The sequence below is a fragment of the Patella vulgata genome, chromosome 1 (genome assembly GCF_932274485.2).
Source record: "Patella vulgata chromosome 1, xgPatVulg1.2, whole genome shotgun sequence".
Taxonomy (NCBI): Eukaryota; Metazoa; Mollusca; class Gastropoda; family Patellidae; genus Patella; species Patella vulgata.
Window position 1 is genome coordinate 89,173,134 of NC_065879.2, and position 22,126 is coordinate 89,195,259.

General features: G+C 36.5%; 1 protein-coding gene across 1 annotated transcript; it reads left to right on the plus strand.

Moving 5' to 3' along the window:
• Positions 1-1,391: 1,391 nt before the first annotated feature.
• Positions 1,392-21,512, plus strand: LOC130010546 (uncharacterized). Its single transcript, XM_056103524.1, has 10 exons — positions 1,392-1,570; positions 3,942-4,434; positions 4,561-4,728; positions 4,845-4,970; positions 6,947-7,778; positions 10,031-10,321; positions 11,548-11,583; positions 14,060-14,207; positions 20,819-20,970; positions 21,184-21,512. The coding sequence occupies exons 2-10, from the start codon at positions 4,288-4,290 to the stop codon at positions 21,330-21,332; spliced, it is 2,049 nt and encodes a 682-aa protein (XP_055959499.1). The 5' UTR covers positions 1,392-1,570; positions 3,942-4,287; the 3' UTR covers positions 21,333-21,512.
• The last annotated feature ends 614 nt before the right edge of the window (positions 21,513-22,126 follow it).

A 22,126-nucleotide genomic window follows, 5' to 3' on the forward strand; every position in this document is an offset into this window, starting at 1 on the left:
GCTCCCAGGACCCATGAAGTAATTATTAAGGATACCCATGATATTTAAGCGAGTGAAGATAATCCCTGGTCCTAAAAGTGTGCGCCATACCCTGTTCGTCTGATGCCTGGGCAAAACTGAGGCAATAGGAGGAAAAAAACATAGAAACTCAGAAAATGGGACATGCGCCTACTCATCAGCCGAACCCGACCAAAGCCCATTGACCAGAGTGGGCACTCTGACCTCCCCTCCCCGGAACTTGGTGAATTGTGGGTCGAAACAATTTGTTGCAGAGAAAGGGCTCGCAAGACCAGACTTCACTCAATCATCAGGATTCCACTCACTCCAATGACACCGGTTACAATACACGGTTACACGCTAAAGGGTCCCTTTCATCGTTTTTTTAAGTCGCACACGTGGGGTATATTCTAATCACCCCTTACATCTCAAGAGGGGGGGGGGGGGGTAAAAACGCAGAAACCGAATGATGGTGCAAACGACTATAAATTATCCCGTTTAATGAGAATTCAGATCAAATTATCAAAGGTGTTGATATCTATCCATTGAAAACAATGTTAAATCTATTCCATTCCTTGACTTATAATATTTAATTAACAAGTTTCAACCATTCGATAAATATTTTGAATGGGAATTCAAACACTCTTCTCTGATTCTAGACCAATACGTCAACAAACATTGAAAAGCAAAAGGAGAAAAATTTAATTTCCCTCTTACAAAAAAATGCTCTGCTTGTGTTACAGGGTGGATTATTTCTAAATATACATATTTAACTGCGTTATCTGTCCGTCTTGAAACTACGAATATTTACCAAAACCAGACAGAAAATAATTCAAATTCTCTTCCTCGATTTTACATATAAAAAATTCAGCTAAAAACACCATGTAAAAGCGGAGGTAGAAAAATAGGGTGGTCTGTATCCTATATGTAAACTAGGAATTACCTCCCGTGTATAAACGTGTAATTATATCCCGTGTATGCAGCAATGATATGTTGATTTCATGATGCGATATCTGGGCCAAAACAATCCGTGGCATATAAACTCTATACCACCAACGCGCAAAGTATGACATGATCATCTGATCAAGATGTATATGTCTCGACTTTTCACTAAAGTGCAATGTTATTTGTCATAGGGGATTTCCCCCAAATCCATGCCTGTTTACTCCCCCGATCACTCCGCCTCAAAATCCTTAATTATAAAACAATTAATAATAATAATAACAGGTTCTTTCAAGCAATTCGAGATCCCACATTAAGTAAAAAGGGTGATGCAAAACATGCGAAAAGAATGTTAAGGATTTATGAAAAGTAATAGCAACTGTTACTGGAACTACTACAGTGTTTCGGCGTTAGTTAGCTACCTTGAATATCTCTTTCAATACTGACGCGTAAATACGGATATATTCACAGGCACAGCACGTTTATGTGCATTATTTTGATATTTGTGACATTATGTTTCTGAATTCGCACCGGCTAATAATGAACTACAGACAAAACAATTGAAATTATTTTAGCCGCAATCGAGATCTTCACATAAACATAACGTCTAGTGATCCCAAAGATCAAAAGGGTAATACAACACCTTAAAGTATTTTTATTAAGAAGTTTCGTAAGAGTTATGTTTTCATAAATCTTTATTTTGTCTTAATATTCTTTGTGTAGTAGTGAAATAGTACACACAACAATGTTTCTTAATGTGTGATTTCTACATTGTATTTGATACAACGATTTATTTTGTTGATGACAAGTTGCACCTTGTACATTAATACTATACAATATCTTCCTGTTTATGGTTTCGGTTGATATAAATAGATATACGTACGATGACACGCCGCGTAATGAAATAACAAAAGCTAGGTCACCAACCAAACTATTTTATATTGTGATGAAACTAAATACATGGGGGATTTTCTAGGAAATAAATGAAATGAAATAGGGTTTAACGTCCTACTGTTCTGCTCCGAACTGGGCTAATGAAGACGGGGATACGCCAAACAGTGAGCTATGAGGGAAATATTTGATCGGACAGCGGCACTACGGCTAACTCTTATATCGAATTCCAAGTGTCAATGTGTACACGGGAACTCGGTTTTTCGTCCCCTCCGTCCTGCATCACTGACAAGGGAGAATCACGCCGGAAAATCTGGATGCACTTTCTCGGCCAATGCAGGGATCGAACACCCGACCAGCAAGCCAGCGGCTTACCCACTTAGCCATCGTGACCCTCTTCTAGGATATAGATCATGTAGTTTCTAAGATATGAGTTCAATATTCATAAAGAAGAAAACTAGGAATCGGATAGTTTTTTAATATCAATTAAAGTTGTCCCATAGTCCATAAACATTTTATGGGATATAACTCTCAATCAACGCCCACATAGAGAAGTAATATAGTTGTAACGAAGTATTTGTCAAGGGTTCTAAAATTGGGTGGAAATGTGCTAGGGTCGGTGTTATACCACATAATGCATTAATGTGTATATTATAGTGTCGGTGTTATACCACATAATGGATTTGGATTAAGGTGTATATTATAGTGTCGGTGTTATACACATAGAGAATTAAGGTGTATATTATAGAGATCATGTTATACCACATAGTGAATTAAGGTGTCATAGTGAATTAAGCTGTATCTTATAGGGACCGTGTTATACCGCATAAAACATATTTTTATGTGCTGTCTGTTTTTCGCCCCACCCAAAAAAACTAGAAAAACCTAAAACATAGTATTGATTTTCAAAATAGTAAGGTTTTTTTTTTTTGGGGGGGGGGGGTATGAATGATGATCGAAGAGAAATCAGACTAATGGCCTGACTAAGGACCATTTCACCTGTCAGACTTTTTGGGATTTCCCGCTGTCCGTTTCTATGAATGTGTATATTTTTAGTTAATTGTTGTCTGCACCTGAGCCTATATATTCACTGGGATTTCCAGGTCATACATTTCTCAGTGAACCATAGTCTCATGTAGGCCTGCCTAAGAATCAGTTCAGATTTTGGCGGTTTTCATGTTGTACGTATGCTGTCTGCATCTTTGCATGTTAAAGGTCAACTGAACATTGATCATCAATAGAATCGAATTCGATTTATTCACCAAAAGGCTGTGTTGATGATTTGAATAAACATTAATTTATTATGATACTGAGTGGAAATGTGTCTGACTGGCTGATTTCAAGCCAATAAGACCACACCCTGGTCACATGACAGAACACATGGGAAGCATATAAAAAGGCCTCTTGGTGATACCTGAAGTTTCACCCCTATATAGGACACAGCTCACCAAATATTCCTACGCCGTCACCACGATACAAGGGCCAAAGCTATTTTTAGTTTTTATCCCCTTTTCCCCTTTGCATGGCGATTTTTTTGACTTTTTGGTGTAGATTCGAAGAAAAGGGTTTGAAAATACATTTTCTGCCAGGTTTTAATGAATATTTATGATTTTGAGGCGGACGGATACAAGAGTTCAGAGGTTGGTTAGGTTGAAATGTAGGGCCGAAAATTGCATGTTTACTTCTCTCTACTTCCAGCTAGTGTATCTCAATTTTTTCACGAAGAACCTCATACGTGCTTTTGGGCAAGAGGTTGCCACATGTTGCTCCATCTATGGTAGAAAGCCTTCTACTCAACGAAAATTTGGTAAAAAGTAACAGCCAGTCTAACAGACGAGAATTAACATATAACAATATTTGGTCTTCGAAGGAATTATTAGTCAGCTGATATTCGCCCCTGTATCTGTTATCGCTAGTTACTTCAGTCAGTTATATAGAAGGATAATTTCGTCGTTCCAATCCCATTCTCCCAAAGAATAAATAAATCACATAAAATGAATTTTAACTATCAATGCTGACTAGGATGTTTATTTTAAACATACGAGTCTGATTAACCAAGACTACGAAATATATATTTCGTTCAGGTAATGTCCAGTGCCATTTTTTTCCAGGTATTTAGAGCAAGTAAAAAGGTACCCGATAAACTAACCACAAGGTTCTACGATTAAATAAATGTAAATTTAACAATCTTGCAGTGTCCGCAAGTTGCCGAAAGCGCGTGTTTAAAAAATAGAAGGACGAAACCACTTGAGGTAACTCGGAACTGACAACCGTTACAATAAACTAAATAAAAAATAGAATCGCCGATTCGTGGTTTTAATTTCGTTTTTCAGTTTTCAATTGTGATTGTTTTTTTTTTTGTGTCTTCGTGATTTGTTATTAATGGTTATGTTGTTGAAAATGTTGGCCATCGGTGTTTAGAATACTGCTTTGTTTTGGTGTGTCCCTGCGTTTATCATGGTGGTCACAGTGTGGAAAAACAGATATTCCTTGAAGGGAATTAAATTTCCTTCGTTGGTGAGACGAATTAAAGATGGGACAGCTGTTGTAGGCGACTTAGCCAGACTTCAATATGAGTGCAGAACAGAAGATGCCGATTTTCAAGTTAGTTCATTTGTGTAGCATTTGTTTCACCTCCTATGTTATAGCCCTTTTTCAAGATGACTTAAGAGTTGTTTCTTTTTGTGTGAATAATTGTATTCTTAATAAGACGGTTTCGTAATTTTGTAGAAAATAAAGAAAGGTTTCAAGATGGTAACTGGCGAAAAGTTACCTCGGATTCTTAGAATGGCAGAAAAGGAGTTAGACGTGTCATCAGCTAGGCTGGCTCTGCATCACGCCATTATATATGCCAATGAAGTTACTCAAGCAAAGGTGCAGTCTCTGAACGAACCTCAGGTAGGTTTGCTACTGTTATTGCATTGTGCGCCTCTTTATTAGATGCCTGCTCGTTGTGTAACTCTTGGTTTGTGTGTTTTTAACACATAATTATTGTTTGTGGTTTTTACTTTCAGGATAATACAACTAGTTCTCGTAAGCGGGCCACAGAAGACCACGAAGAGCATACAGAACCCAAGAGGAGGTTGTTGGATGAGGTGGAAAAGTTGGAAATTGCTAGTATCGATCGACGAAAAACTAAAGTAAGGTTATTGCCCCCCCCCCCCCAATAAACCCTCGGAGTCCCTAATTCTGCTGACTCTGGATGAGCTCACAAGCCTTGCTAGACCTCATTGACATGCGGATATGGTCGTTTTTGAGGAGCTTGCCGGGCACGCATCGATACGATTAACCCTGTGTCTTTCAGCTTTAGGAAGTGCGACGGGAGACAAAGTCTCTAAAGCATCAGCGAAGTATATAAAAGAGAAATCTAGTGATCGGACAAAATTGAATGAGGGTGAACGAAAGAAGTCGAACACAGGTCCCAGTCCCCATTTGCCCAATCGTTACCCATCTCACTCTTGGTTTTATCCCTTCCTTTCAAGGTTTTGGGCTATAGCAAGATTTCTTATGTTATATATTCAGGTTATTTTAGTTGCAATATGGCTACCCTACTCTGTACACCGGGGATACTGATTCCCCAGTGGATTATCGACGCGGGTTAGGGGTGGGAATTCCTTGATATTTTCACTCTGATTGGTTCTTCAGGAAGACAGTTTCGACCAAATTGGTGTATATGGCAATTGATCCATCAAAGCTAAAGAAAACACGCCAACTTATTTGGGTCAAGCCCCCTGTCAGACCAAAGCTCGTTCTGATTCAGATCTAAAATGTTTGGCGATCCAAGGAGACTCAAATTTCTAGCAGGTTGCGCATAATCGCGATACAAATTACTTCAACCGGTCTCCGGGACCTACAGACTCGATAACTACACGATATCGATACGATCAAACAAGACCCCAACATGCTCTCAACATGACCAACCCAATTCATGAAGACCTTAACACGTCCGTACGCGATTTCGAAGCAACAAGACAAGATGTTAACTCTTGAATATCCAAACTCTGCGGAGGTCGTGATGGATCTGGACAGGAACTGTATAGTATCTGGACTGAAGCGAGTTTATCGTGTTGGGGTCGAGTTGGTCTTATCAAGATCTTGTTGGATCTGGGATGGCGAATTGGTCCTGCACGACCTGGACCATCACGTCATTCGTCGGAAACAGGTCGAGTTGAGTCACGTTAGATCGTGCTTTAGTGTGTTGGGAGATTTATGGTTTCGGGAAAGAATCCAAGATATAACTCGCTATTTTGTAAAACATCCAGAGACGGAACAGTTTTTGTACAACGAGGTAGCATTGATGGTGCCCTTTGACGAGAATCAGGTTATGATTGTGGATTACGTCGTACACTACATTACCTTTCGAATGAAAAGCCTCTGCGTTTATACACCAATCTGTGGGTATGGCCGTTAGAACTACTGAATATTATTGAAGACCGGTTAGACGCATCAGGGGATGAAAGTTTAGTGGGTAGTCAGGAATCGCAGGCGAGTAGCACACTCAATTGTTAAGTTAATGACAAGGTTGGGTCATACGTTTTCAAGCCCGTTCAATGCATGGGATTTGCTCTTAATTTGGTGAAAGTAGCTTAATTATTTTGCCAGTTGAGAAATGAAATTTGTTTATCGAGCTTAGAGAGTTTATACCCAATACTTTGAATCGTGATATCTGGTATAGTTAAAACATGCTTTTGATATCTTTGATTAATAGGTTAATTCTGCCATGTTACTGTGTAACATTTTAAGCGCTTTTCCTACTTCTTTTGTATGATTGGTAAGTTAATGTGTAAAATAATTAATGCCTAATATACTTTAATGTTTCAATTTTTTCTGTTTATAGCGACGATGAGTCAGCTTGACATACGTGTTGGGGATGATGAGTATTGGGAAATGTAGATTGCAGGTGACATTGACTATGTAGATCATGTCCACTATTTTACCCTCAAAACTCATAAGGCGAAAACTGCGTGCTTGAACGATAAATCAGTGAGGATGGTGATATATTCAATTTACAGAAATGAGACAAGGAGTTTAGCTATACATTCAAACGAATTTTTACCTGGTTCTCCCCCATCTATATGTATATATGCGCATGTTTCTTTTAATTTGTGTTTTACAGGCCGACATGTCCTTTCAAACAGATTACTCATCCGGTGCTTATGATAATAAAGATAATGAATGTAATTCACTATTCACAGACAGCGAACAGCCAAGTACAATCCCACGAACTAACGATAGCTCACATATAAATATAGTATTGTCTGGTAAGACCGGAGCTGGCAAAAGCTATACTGGCAATTACTTGATAGGAAAACCAGTGTTTCAGTCCAAACAAAGTCCTAATTCTATCACTTCTAAATGCGAAACTGCGACAAGGGAACTAGGTGATGGAAAAACAATTAAAGTCATTGACACGCCGGGATTGTTTGATACCCGGCATACTATTGCGGAAACATTAAAAGAACTTTATTCTTTATTTTGTATATCAACACCAGGCCCGCACGTGTTTCTCTACGTTATGAGCCTAGATGCTAGGATTACTGAGGAATGTAAATGTGCCTTTAAACTTTTTAAGGAAACATTTGGTCAAAATATCACCAATCACCTTATTTTAGTCTTAAATCGAATATCTAACGATCCGAACTCAATATCAATGATAAAAGAATCAGAATTTTTGATGGACACCATTAAACAATGCAATAGTAGATATATATGTTTGGACTATGTTGACACGCTGCGTGATACAGATTGTAATGGAAATTTTCTTGATCTGATCCTTAAAACTGTAAGCGACAATGCCGGAAGTCATTATACAAGTGATATGTATAGCAGAGTTGTAGAACCGTATAATGATAAACTGAAACTAGAGGAAGATATTCGAAAACTAACACAGCAAGTTCAAGCGTTGACTGGTTTACTTGAAAAACAGGAATTAGGGAACAAAAAAACAGGTATTTCCAAGATTAACCTAAATAAAGAATGTAGTTTAGATGACCATGACTACCAGAGGTCTACATATGTTTGTCACCTAGCAGTTAGCATTTCTTCACACGCATCCATAGTCATTATAAATAACGCCCATAAATTACGTATTTGTGAGGGGGTTGTGGTGGACTAGCGTGTCTTTTGGCTTGCGGTTGTTGTTTCGCTCCCTGATGTGAGCGTATGTAGCTTGGCGATAAGAGTTTACTCCGGGTACTCCAGTTTCCTCCCACAGGAAAGAACCCTGCGCGTGAGCTAAGAAAATAGAAATTAAAATAAGACAACTTGTCTCCGATATCACCTTTGGTGGAAGCGGACGTTTAACACTAAGAGCAACAACGTATTAGTGTAGACAAATGTTCAATCGAATATCGATGGATTTGTCCCCTACCAGTTACCATTTTCTCACACACAACTATAGTCAATATTAACCCGTCTCCATTAGCCCTGTTGGCGCAGAACAATAACACGTTCAATACCATTTCATTTCAGTAAATATGTACAAGCGGTTGCCATGTAATTTACGCCCAGCCCACATTTTGCATGATATGGACAGTGAACAAGCCCAAAATGTGATTCTTCGTCCAATATGCAACAATATCAAAAGAAACTATGACCCTGAAGATATAAATATACATTTTAAGTTTCATCAAAATCGGATAAAAATTAAAATAAGTTTCGGGGTAATCAGTACCTTCTACGGTGATTAAATCCCACTCAGTCATAGACTTACATGTTGTAGAGTCCGAAACAATAACACTTGAACCAGTTGAAACGTGCTTTTTACGATCCTCAAAGTTTTGGGGTATAGGTTCGACGCAGGGAAAATATTTATTCACTTTGATTCTCACACTCCGTTTCTTTGACACCTCCCTCTCTGGACGGATAAGCTAGTAATTTGGCAACAGGCGGTATCTGGTCAGCTCAATTTATCTCGAAGATCAGTGCCTCAAATATTGCCAGGCTTCATTTCCGTGGCGAAAATATTCATATACAATCACTTTGATTCTCTCAGGTCGGATAAGCTAGTGATTTTGCGACTGGCGGTATATGGTCAACTGCATTTCCGACAGCCCCACTTCGATACACCCCCCCCCCCCCGTCTGATTTTCACGACATTCGGACTATTTTTTTTAAATCGGATACAAATTTTGACCTCTGTGGGACCACAAAATAAATACGCGATTTTTCGTTCAATCAGGGGCAATAATCAAGGAAGTTGTGGTCCGATATGCGCAAATATAGAAATTAAAAACGCGATTTTTCGTTCAATCAGGGGCAATAATCAAGGAAGTTGTGGTCCGATATGCGCAAATATCGAAAGGAACTGAGATTTTTGGGTTATAAACATACGTTGTAAGTTCGAAGTTTGATCATTTCAAGATTAGTCAAAATCGGATAAACATTGCGACCTGTAGAGTGTCCAAAAACATTATGGACTGACTTCAGGACGGACAGGGGCGACATTTTCATTTGGACGTATACAAACATGCTCGTCCGGACATAACGAATTTGTGATGACTAAATCCTCATTCATAGTTGCCCATACTGCTCACGCAGTGGTATTAAAGCCCTCGACAAATATTTTACATCTTGTAATTGTTTTTGTGTAATATCACTATGAATAATGGAATAAATATTTAACGTCGCACAGTGCTACACCAACCTGCCCAATCAAAACAGGCATACGACATGCAATGTGTTATCAGGTCAATATTGCCCTGATTGCAGCCCAACTGCTTGCTCTTATTTCGAATTCCAACTGTCAATAGTACTTATACGGCATACGTGGACGCCAACGTGTACACCGGGCCTCGTGGTTTTGCTCCCATTTGAACATTCAGACGCGGTTCCATTTCACCACTAACAACGGGAAACTACACCGGACAAACCGATCCATGCGAGCGTGGTTCCAATATATAAGTTAAATTACAATGGTATTTCAGTGAAGGGTTATTCCTTACGACAGTATATAAGGTTAAGGACAGACAACTTTTTTATTTGGGCACAAGCACAAGGAAAACTTGGTAGCTTCAATGAGCTGTGGTTAGGAATACGGTAAGGTCACAAATGTTTTAAAAATGTATTTGTCAGGCAATTACTAAATACAGTATTCGCGAGGTAATATTTATTCGCATGAATACCCTCATCCCTATGATAACATAATATGCAAAAATACCAAGAAATTAATAATTTCAGTCTATGTTTTACTCTTTTTCAGATTGTGTGGAAAAGGGACGAATGTCGGATGCCCAATATACGAAAATTCAGACGAATTACACGGCTTTATTGGAAGAAATAGCAAAACCCCTTGATCTTTGCATAGAATTATATAGCACCTGTGTTTTTGACGAAAACGACAAAATTAAAATAGAGTCCGAAAAAGTTCCCAAGAAACAGACCGATAAACTGTTAATGACCTTAGTGAATCGTGGTCAGAGCGCCTTTGATAAATTTTTACAGGCACTTACTGCTACAGGCCACGACCAGGCAAGAAACATACTAGAACAAGGTAGATATAAATGCACTGTATCAGTGCAATATTTGACTGGGCCCCTAATTACACCCCCTCCAGTTATTGTCCCCCGCCTTTCGAAGAAAGCAGGGGACTATTAAAATGGGTTCGTCCGTCTGTCTGTCCGTCTGTCTGTCCGTCACACTTTTTGGGACACAATAACTCTCTTCCTAATTGAGCTAGAATGTTCAAACTTGGTGTATGTGTTTATTAGGTCAATGCCTTGATGGAGTTCGAAGATGAGCATTTTCCGCTTAGGGTAAGCAGAGATAAGCAATTTGATTGGTTGATGCTTTGGGACACGATAACTCTCTTCCTAATTGGGCTAGAATGTTCAAACTTGGTGTATGTGTTTATTAGGTCAATGCCTTGATGGAGTTCGAAGATGAGCATTTTCCGCTTAGGGTAAGCAGAGATAAGCAATTTGATTGGTTGATGCTTTGGGACACGATAACTTTTAATTGAGCTAGAATGTTCAAACTTGGTGTATGTGTTTATTAGGTCAATGCCTTGATGGAGTTCGAAGATGAGCATTTTCCGCTTAGGGTAAGCAGAGATAAGCAATTTGATTGGTTGATACTTTGGGGCACGATAACTCTCTTCCTAATTGAGCTAGAATGTTCAAACTTGGTGTATGTGTTGATTAGGTCAATGCCTTGATGGATTTCGAAGATGAGCATTTTCCGCTTAGGGTAAGCAATTTGATTGGTTGATGCTTTAGGACACGATAACTTTAGTTCTAATTAAGTGAGATTGATGAAACTTGGTGTATAGTTTCATTACAGTAATACCTTGACTAAGTTTGATAATGAGCATTTTCTGCTCAGGGTAAGCAGAGCGATACACAATTTGATTGGTCGAGACTTTAGAAAACAATAACTCTCCTACTTTGATTGTTAGACTATAAGTAAAGATATACTGTTTGATTGTTCAATACTTTGTAAAAGATAATTTGTGATAAATTTATATGTGTCCTCTAATTATTTTCCTATTTCGGCGGGGGACATCAGCCTCACTGTTGGCTTGTTTTGCTGAAAATTAATGTGTTTCAGTAGCTGCTCCCGAACATTGATGTTAATACCAAATTTGGTCATTTAAGAATTCATGCCCCCCCCCCCCCTTCACACGGAAACTACAGGAAATTTTGCATCTACTGGTCTTATAAATATTTTGAACATATTTAATATTAAAGCTGTATAAAAATTGACAATATCCCTTTGCAGATGAACGTCAAGATGCTCCAGCTGTCAAAGATAAAAGTAAGTATCATTTTTCATTAAATGTTTGCACGACCCTTTGGGTCCAAGTACAGATTCGTTCGGTATCTAATCTATTACAGGATGCCGTTACTCGTAGCACAGTGATCTGACCTTCTATTCGTATATATATGCATACACCATGTCGTACCAGAAAATATATAATAAAAACAACAGGAATGCAATGCCTGTTGAAAACTCGATCTTACCTGCTCTCGCTTCGGCTCGTTTTTTTTTCAACAATTCGTAATGTCAGGCAACCAAACTTCTGTCAATTCACTCAGATATGTTTTTCTTCAATCTAGTCGTTTTGATTTGAATAAATACTCCCACAAAACGATATCATCGCCACTTGTTTCCAATATTTACATCGTTTTCGTCCATTTTCATCTTGTCACGGCCGCCATGCGCTGACGTCACACAAATAGACGCATTCGACAGACCTCGTTTTTGTTGTTGCTGGGGTTGAGGGATTCTACCGATATTCGCCGAATATGTATAGACGTTTCACTGACGCATGAGACGACCCTACTCCTTATTATGTGTTACCCATTCGTCCATTAAAGAATAAAATTTGCCTAATTTTTTTAGTACCGTAGCTTTTCATGTAAGCAATTTTAAAATGGGAGCTATAGGATAAAATTTGCCTAATTTTTGTGATTTAAACAATGTTTTTTTTTTTGTTTTTTTTTAAATCAACTTCATAGGGCTTTGGCAGAGTAACACAAGCTGTGACAGGTCTTGTAATTGAAAAAAATATGTAAAAATACAATATTATGTGATATCAATATAATTTTTAGTTCATCTGATTTAACATTCCGTATTTTAGAAACAACTAAAACTAATGTAAAAATTTCAATTCTGCATAGGCTAAGTAGGCCTACTATTTAAGAAAAAAACAAAACAATTATAATAAATAAATCGTCCATTCAGTTTTGAAGGGCCTCAACAGAACCATTTGTAGTTTGTTGGATTTACCAAACAGCATTTTAAAATAAAAAAAAACTTTATATATAGGCCTATTCGAGTATTGACGCTTCATAAATTAAAATTTAAAAAAAAAATTTCAAAAATAAATTCATCTGATTTTCCACATGATGTTTTAGAAAATATAATAAATTTAATAGTCGGTTTAGGCTTGACAAAATGCCGAAGAGCAGTTATGAATTCCAGGAATATTAATTTTAAGGTATTTACCAAGAACGGTATCAAATATTTTTTCCATAATTGTTTCTAAAATACGAAATGTTAAATCAGATGAACTAAAAATTATATTGATATCACATTATATTGTATTTATAAATATTTTTTCAATTACAAGACCTGTCACGGCTTGTGTTACTCTGTCAAAGCCCTATGAAGTTGATTTTTTAAAATCACAAAAATTAGGCAAATTTTATCCTATAGCTCCCATTTTAAAATTGCTTACACGAAAAGCTACGGTACTAAAAAAAATTAGGCAAATTTTACTCTTTAGCTCCCATTTTAAAATTGCTTACATGAAAAGCTACTAAAATGGCAGAATGGTTAACACATAATAAGGAGTAGGGTCGTCTCATGCGTCAGTGAAACGTCTATACATATTCGGCGAATATCGGTAGAATCCCTCAACCCCAGCAACAACAAAAACGAGGTCTGTCGAATGCGTCTATTTGTGTGACGTCAGCGCATGGCGGCCGTGACAAAATGAAAATGGACGAAGACGATGTAAATATTGGAAACAAGTGGCGATGATATCGTTTTGTGGGAGTATTTATGCAAATCAAAACGACTAGATTGAAGAAAAAACATATCTGAGTGAATTGACAGAAGTTTGGTTGCCTGACATTACGAATTGTTGAAAAAAAACGAGCCGAAGCGAGAGCAGGTAAGATCGAGTTTTCAACAGGCATTGCATTCCTGTTGTTTTTTATTATATATTGTCTGGTACGACATGGTGTATGTATATATATACGGATAGAAGGTCAGATTCCTGTGCTCGTAGACCCCGATAATACCTACAGACAAATGTCACTGTGCGAAATGACAAGATCCTATACCGGAACAGCATTACTTTGGGCAGCTATAGTAATGTACAAACTATATAATGTGTGTTCTACCTGTAGGATAGTTGACATCATTACTTTTTCATGACACCAATGATCAGTCGTCTTTAGAAAACGGGTTTCAATGACTTTATCTAAAAAGGTTTTCGTCGTAGCTAAATAATCAAAATCATGAAGGTGATACGAACCCATAGCTGATATATAAATCATCAGTCGATTACCAAGAATTTCCTTAGCGGGAACATCCCTTCTTGATTCAAATATTAAACCTAAACCGATGTATGCATAGCGAATGTATTTACAACTGGGATTTAAAATTATATTAGAAGCAAATCTAATTACGGCCTAACATGGCATGTATTTTTGTAGCGCGCTAAGCATGCATACTTACAAATTGTCTTTATTTGTATCAATAAATTATATTCTTTTATTAGGGTATTTTGTTATTGAAATAAAGTTTCCAGAACTAAAGTACAAGTCAGGATATAATGATCCTAGTAGCGACAAATATAAAAAATTGAAAGATCAACTAGAACGAGTATTTAGAGAGAATGGACATGACGCAGCCAAAATAAGTTTCAGGTATATTAATTGGTTTACTTTGCAGTGTTCTTGGTACGCCAGTTGAATGAATGTAGATTGTGTTAAATGTCAAAGGAACATGACAGTGAACACATTCCGGTTGAGGATCTCGCTTCAAAATGAAAATGTGTGTTAAAAAGGTATGACCAATGCGAGAGCGACACAAAACAACTTCATCCCTCCTGTTGGTTCCATAGGAGTTGGGCCAGTCTCTTAGGAGAGGCTTAATGTGCCTGCAAGACCCCAAGACCGTTGCCAGCGGCCATATATAAAAGAATTAATGGGGGATTTAAAATCGGTGAATGCTAAAAGGAATCTTGATATGGGAAGATCTAAAGCAGACTTGGCAGCTAAGTCTGCCTGATCATTCCCTTTAATATCAACGTGACTGGGGAGCCAGCAAAGGACTGTGTCCTTGCCGATAAACTCGTGTGATAGTAGCAGACGATAAATGTCTGCTGTTTATTGTTTATTGCTTGTAAAGAAGACAGAGAATCAGTAAATATAACGTGTTTTAAAATAGAAAATGCTTGAATGAACTCCAAAGTAGTTTAAACAATATTTAATTCTCTTTAAAAGTATCGAACAACAGACATATTGAAGACCAAACAGCTTTTTATTCAGTGTTCTTAATTTATAGTCCTTAATTCTTATTTCTTAATCTGTTGGCGTATTTCGACATTTTCACACTAAAATTAAAATTTGTATCTTTAAATTCCGGCTCGAGGAATTTCGAGAAATGTTTGTGGAGAAATGTTTAGCAAGATTTGTATTTGAAGATTTGTTGTTCGAGATTTGTTTTCGTTTTATGTCTCTCATGAAATGTAAGTGTAGGCTGTGTTTTGATTTTCTAAAATAAACTTTATCGTTGTATTAAAATACAATTAAAGATACATTAGTTAAGAGTTTTATAAAGAGTTGTTCGTTCTTGCTATAATAATTCAAAAATAGATGATAAAAACAGAAGATATTGAAAGTTTCATTCAAATTACTTCATTCTCAGCCAAATTATCATTGTTTGTAATTTTGACACGATTTGTGCACAGTGGTAACAAAGGCAATGGTATAATCGGGACTTAGCCTCGCTTTCCCATTTTAAAATTAAATTTTTAAATGGCGAACCGTTTTAATCTACTTAATATCTCGAGTATCCGATGCCATCGAGAGTCGGTTATGCTCTTGTTTTGTTAATAAATGTCTAATTAATAGTTTATATAACATTTCAGGCCTAAAGAAAGATCCACAATAGACAGAGTTAGCTCTTGCATAATGTATGTTTAAATTAAACAAAAATACCATTTACAAATCTGCTGTGACAAATGTTCTAAAACAAATATTGATTTCAAATTTTAGTACACAAATTTCGAAATACAACAAATGAAGAAATAGGAATTAAGGACTAATAATTAAGAACACTGAATAAAGAGATGTTGGTCTTCCATACAGACGAGGTCTATATTAGTTCTTTCATAAGGACACAGAAAATAGAAAATGGTATACTGCAGACATAAACATAAGATCAAACATAACAAGATGGATAGTCATCAACATCCCGTACCCTTGCACTTGTTTAGAAAGCATAAGGAAAAAACAACTTCTTTATGTTATTAGTAAGCAATATAAAAATATTTCCGATTCATCTCATATTCCCACACATGGAATATCAATTGAACTTGTCAGAAGATCCATTCTCACAGTAGCTGGGCAAGGCAGGGTCGTTAATTCCTATAAGGATTGGACAACAACCTTTGCCTACCTCAATCAGCTACTGCATGTTAAACAATACGGTTACACATCAGAAAAAAATACTATAATAGTTTAATGTTTGTACAGAGTTTCAAAAAGATTTCTTGAACGGATAATGAAATATGCCCCGGAAACGAAATCGGGACGGAAGGACGGTCATCAGAAAATAAAATAATAGGTTGATGTTATAAAGGTATCTTGCACAGTTTCTGAGATATGGAGAGAGAGAGAGAGAGAAATGGGGTTTAACGTCCACTCGACACAAAGTAGGTCATTTCGGGACTAACATTTGATTTAATTTTATTTATATAATTCGCTTGCGCGTAGGGGTCTTTTAGCAGTGGGAGGAAATCGGAGGACCCGGAGAAAACCCACGAGGTTGGACAGGCGCCCCTACTCCTTGCCCTGAGATATGGACTAGAACAACAATTATATACCAAGGTCAAATGTGTTGTAGTAAAATAATTCAACAGAGAAATATTTTTCCATGGAAACACAACAGTTATTAAATCCGAGAAATTTCTAATTAGAAAAAAAGGCACAACTACTATCACAGGTTGATGTTTGTACAAAATGTCATGAAGATATCTTGAACAGTTTATAAGATATGCTCCGGAATAAAATTTGTGCATCAAAAACTAATTAAGTTAGATTTGTTTCCATACCATGAAAACACAAAAACTACTAAATCCCAGAAATTCCAAATTAGCAAAATGCACAACTACTATAATAGGTTGATGTTTGTACAAAGTTTCATGAACATATCTTAAATGGTTTATAAGATATGCTCCGGAAAAAAATTTTACACCAAAAACTAAGTCAAATTTGTTTGCAATGAATCACAAAAAAATATTAAATCCTGAGAAATACCTAAATAGCAAAAGGCACAACTACTATAATAGGTTGATGTGTGTACAAAGTTTCAAAAAGATATCTTGAACGGTTTATGAGACATGCTTCGGAAACGAAATCGGAACGGACTGACGGCCCAACGGAGCCCATTTCAATATCCCTCCAGAACATATATCCCTTCGGGATAATAAATTGTAAAACCTAACATACAGTTTCATGTACGAAAGAGATTGATAGGTTCACTAGACGGACGTTATTGGGTTGTCTTTCGTCATTCAGATAAGGGGTCTTCTTTTGGATTAACTGCATCATTGAAAAGGTTCAGTTTTCTTTATAATATAAACCTTGTTGGTCATACTTTTTGTAAATAAATTTCTTACAGACGAAAGAAGAATTTATATATGTTGAAATAATGGTGGTTTGGGTGGATTTGTGTATTACGATTTCCAACCTTGCTCAGAAATCTCATTTGGAGGGGGATTTGGACATATTATAATGTCTCCATATTCAATAACGAGACGTTAAATGACGTAAATATTGTACATACTGCAGCTCTATTTAATTAGAATTTTAATTGGAGTAGTATTTTGAGTATAAATAAGCTTTTGTTATGAATTTTCGAAATGTTCTGCCCACATTCCGTTTGGATGAAAAGTTAGTATTAGATGGCAATTTGAAGAAATATCAACCATTTTAAAATTAAAGTGATTCCATTATGCCACGACATGTGGGATTTGTAGAGTAGAATATCGTTCTTTGATCTTCCGCCTCTTGTTCCGTTACTAATAAATCTTTTCATTGTGATATCAAAGCGTGAATTGAATGCTTTAATTCTTGCGAGGTATCAAGATTTGAAACAGATGTAACGTATGAATTTAATATTGCTGCCTTATGAAAGGGATGAGAATAAATTTTCCCACTGAGGTTTATTGGGGTTTGAATATTATTATTTACGTTATCCATTTTCACAAGCGATTCCAACACTTGTCGTTTAAGTGAAATTACCTAATAACTAGTTTTAGCCAATCGTTAGGGTTATTTGAAGTTTTGGCGCGCTTATGAGCTCGGTTTCTCTGTCAATTTTTTAGGAGGATGCAGTTCTTCCTAGAATATCTGTCATTGGGTCTAATTCAGACTACCTTAGTCGATACTGAAGTGTTTTCGCCAAGTATTATGTAAATGCTTCCTTTTTTGTACTTTTGTAAATACCAATTTGATTAGGAGATTTATAAGATTAATACTGAAATGAAAACAACATTGTCAATAATAATATAAACTATAGAGACAGCGATGTTTATTCTGTCTAATGAAATTTGCAATAGGCTCGATTTGCTTGTTACATATATAGGAGGTAAATTCTATTGTCCATTTGTCCAATTGTCAGCTATTCAAAAACAAGCATTTTGATCAAAATCTAAATCTTGTTGGTGGCAAATAACATCTTTTAATACCCAGACTAGAATAATTCGACAATACAATACAGTTAATATTTCATTTTTCGTAATACAAAACAGTTAATTTTTCGTAAATCTATTTGGAATCTGAACAAACGTGACATTAGAATCTGTTCATCACTGACGATTCCTGTATCCCACATGTGGTTAACACCTTTACCCTTATCTCATGTGGGGGGTTGGATGGCTGAATGGTTAGCGTGCGCGCGCTGTATCATAAAGTCTGTCATTGAGTCGACTGGCGTGGTTTCCAATCCCCGGTTGTACGTGACAAGGAGTAGGGTCGCCTGTCCAACCTCGTGGGTTTTCTCCGGGTCCTCCGGTTTCCTCCCACTGCTAAAGACCCCTACGTGCAAGCGAATTATGTAAATAAAATTAAACCATACGTTAGTCCCGAAATGACCTAGTTTGTGTCGAGTGGACGTTAAACCCCATCTCTCTCTCTTATCTCATGTGTAGTAAACAACTTTACCTGTATCCCACGTGTAGTAGACACCTTTACCTGCATCTTACCTGTATCCCACGTGTAGTAGACAAAGTTACATGTATCCCACGTGAAGTAAACACATTTACCGGTATCCCACCTTTACCTGTATCTCACGTATAGTAAAAACTTTACCTGCACCTCACGTGTAGTAAACAAGTTACCTTTCATATGAAAGCTTATTGTTTTTGTTAATGTTATTTCGTCAGGGAAGTTGAGACGAATTTGACAATTTCTTTAATATTAGCATGCTTTTCATGAAATTTGGCATGTAAGTAGATCTGATTGATCCAACTTCAACGAGGTCATCAACATTTTTAACTTATCTAGCCTCAAATGGTTTCGGAAAAAATTAATAGTCATATATTATATTGAAGTATCTTAGTAGACAAGAACATTCATAATAAATACTTTGAAACAAAATAAATATCAATAGGCAATTTATGGGAAATATTTGAATTTATGGAATTATCTTTTTTAAAAATAACGTTTTTATTATTTCATGTGGGGTATATGGGGTACCCAAAGATCAAATCTGTAAAGTTTGTTCAAAATCGCCCGACACCGCCTGTGCCGTTTTTTTTTTAATTTTGCATGATTTTCTCGCGAACTTATTCTTAAAACTATTTCGAAATTTGTACGCATACCGGAAGTGGAGTTTAATACGAAAACCGAAAACTGGGCGTAATTCTAACCGATTTATTGAGCAGAAAAATGGGCGTCTGTGCGCAAAATGCGATGTATCAATTGGTTGTTTACCGATTACTTAAAGTATATCGTTTGATGGCGAAGTGAATTGTCTACTAGGTATTCTATTACAAACTTAAAAAGTTATGGAACTTTGAAAAGTAAGTTTCTTTACGATTTTGAGCATGTTCAGTATGGTGGCTGATTGGTATCATGTCGTAATGTCGTGATGTCGCCTTTCATAACGCGACAACCCGACATTTCTACCCGACAACACGACAACCCGACATCACGACATTTTTACCCGACATTACGACACTAAAAATGTCGTCATTAGCTCAGTCGGAGCAGAACAGTAGGACGTTAAACCCCATTTCATCAACCATCGACCCTACTCTTTGTCATGTACAAGCTTGGGCTGGAAACCACACCACTTGACTCAATGACAGACACACAGACAAGGGCGGCTTCATGATATGTTCACATTATGAAATGAAATGGGGTTTAACGTCCTACTGTTCTGCTCCGACTGAGCTATTGAAGACGTTTCACATTATGAATGTGGACGTATACAAATGGATACGAATGCAACTCAAACTGCAATGTGAGCGTGAATCTACTTCCACTTGATCAGCCATTTTCTTAATTGCCAGTTTTTTGTTATGAATAACATTGATCATGAAAGTCGACAACCCGACATCCCGACAACCCGACATTTTTACCCGACATCACGACATATATATGTACATGCTATGTAGGATATTATTCAGGGCAATGATGCCAATATTGGCCACTTTTATTCTCTTTATATTTTGTTCGAACTGTTTATTTTGTTTGAAGATATTAATTATATAGTCTCAACACAAATCTTTTATCCTCGGATTTTAAACAAAATTATTTTGTTTTGTTTTTTGCCGGCGTGGATGTTATGTATTCATCTTCGGAAGATAACTCTGGAGTGAGAGTCCTTCCCGGGGTCGTTGTTGAATCGCGCTAGTAATATTTGATTGTTATTTGCTGTAAATACTTGTGTCATTATTTGTTTCTTAATAATGTGCGACGATTTTGTGCATTAACTTGGTTATTGCCATCTTTGTGTTACACCCCCCAAGTACACATAAATGGTTTTTTTATTACGGTCAATTCGTTTTTTTTATTTGACTTTTTCAAATAATTAGAATGGTCTTATATATATTATGAATACAATTGGCTAATTAAATATAACCAAAACGTCTGTTTTACAGTGCAGTAATATGTTAAGTGAGATGAAAAGGGGTTTTACATGTAGTAACATGTGTTGTAATTAGTGATGCCATATACTGACACACTATAAATGCACTTTCATTTTTTTATAAATCAAATTATTAACTATTTGATTTTATTTCTAGAGATGGGTCCGTTATTGTAACTTTTGTTTTTGTTACTACTGCAACCACAGATGTAGACAATTTATTAGCAATCTTACACAAGGTTCTGACGTCTGGATATTTAGGCCAATACAAAGTATCGAAAGATTATTTTTTATTTTGTCGAATTGGAGGTTAGTACTTAGCATGGAAAACTGATATTGCATCATATCTCTGAAAATTCTACTACATGTACTACAAATTATTTCAAATTCTATTAATGGAACTTACTGAAAATATTACTGTTATAAATTATTTATACACCAACCTTTTATATAGTTAAACATAAAACGTTATTCATTTTGTCTTAATATACTGACCACTAAGGCCCATCTTCTGATTTACAGCATGGTTAACTAACAGGAACACCGATGAAACAGAAGAAGTAACTCCAGTAATTGGAGATGAAAATACAGTTAGCTTAACTGAACAGTGCGTATGCAGAATTTTGTACCTTAGCAACTATTACATTTCATTAGTCCGACATAAATACTAAAAAGTAGTTGATCACTTAACTGTATTGTTTGTGCCCAATGGTGTTTGTTTGAAATTGTGTGGGGATCTGAAGTAGAAATTGTATTTCATTGTGTCAGTGCACCACAAGTCAATTTACTGATCTCGTTTTAATGAGTGTATTTCACGATGTATCTCACTATTATGTTTTATGCTATAGATACGGGGGTGGTCAATATCAATATTATATTTTATGTTGTAGATGCGGTGATGGTGTTATTGTTAATTGTGTTTTAACGACCTCGTCGACGTCCGAATTAAACAATTTACACCCAATCCTAGAAACAATATTGAAATCTGACAGATTTGACCAATATAAGGTTTCAACAGACCAATTCTCTTTTCGTCAAATTGGAGGTATAATAACTGTTTGGTTATTAAGTTTTCTGCTTCTTCAGAATCAGAATTTCCGTACTCGTCTTTTCATTTGGTTGTAGTTATTGTTATCCATAAAAGTCTTTAAAAGATATTATCACAAAATGTCCAGAACGGTGCGTCACAAAGGTCCAATTTCCAGGTTTCCTTGAAACAAATCTACTTTATTGTGGTGTCATAAAGAATTATAACAACACCAATTAGTGTTGTTTATGCTTCACTTTGTATTTTTTGAATTTATTGAGGCGTCTCTACCGCGAGATGTCTGTAAAGCTCAGTCGACTGAAGGTGAATATATAATTACAAATGTCTTAACGATCACTACAAATCCATTGCTGTCTTAATGTTTCGTAAGTAATTCGCAAGCATTGAAAAACATGTGTCAGGTCTCACTTATTTTAG

Bases quoted from the DNA above. Each gene is read 5' to 3' on its own strand.
- LOC130010546 (XM_056103524.1), top strand. From the start codon at position 4,288: ATGGTGGTCACAGTGTGGAAAAACAGATATTCCTTGAAGGGAATTAAA. The intron at 4,729-4,844 runs GTAGGTTTGCTA...TTTTACTTTCAG, and splicing joins AGTCTCTGAACGAACCTCAG to GATAATACAACTAGTTCTCG. The intron at 4,971-6,946 runs GTAAGGTTATTG...TGTGTTTTACAG, and splicing joins TCGATCGACGAAAAACTAAA to GCCGACATGTCCTTTCAAAC.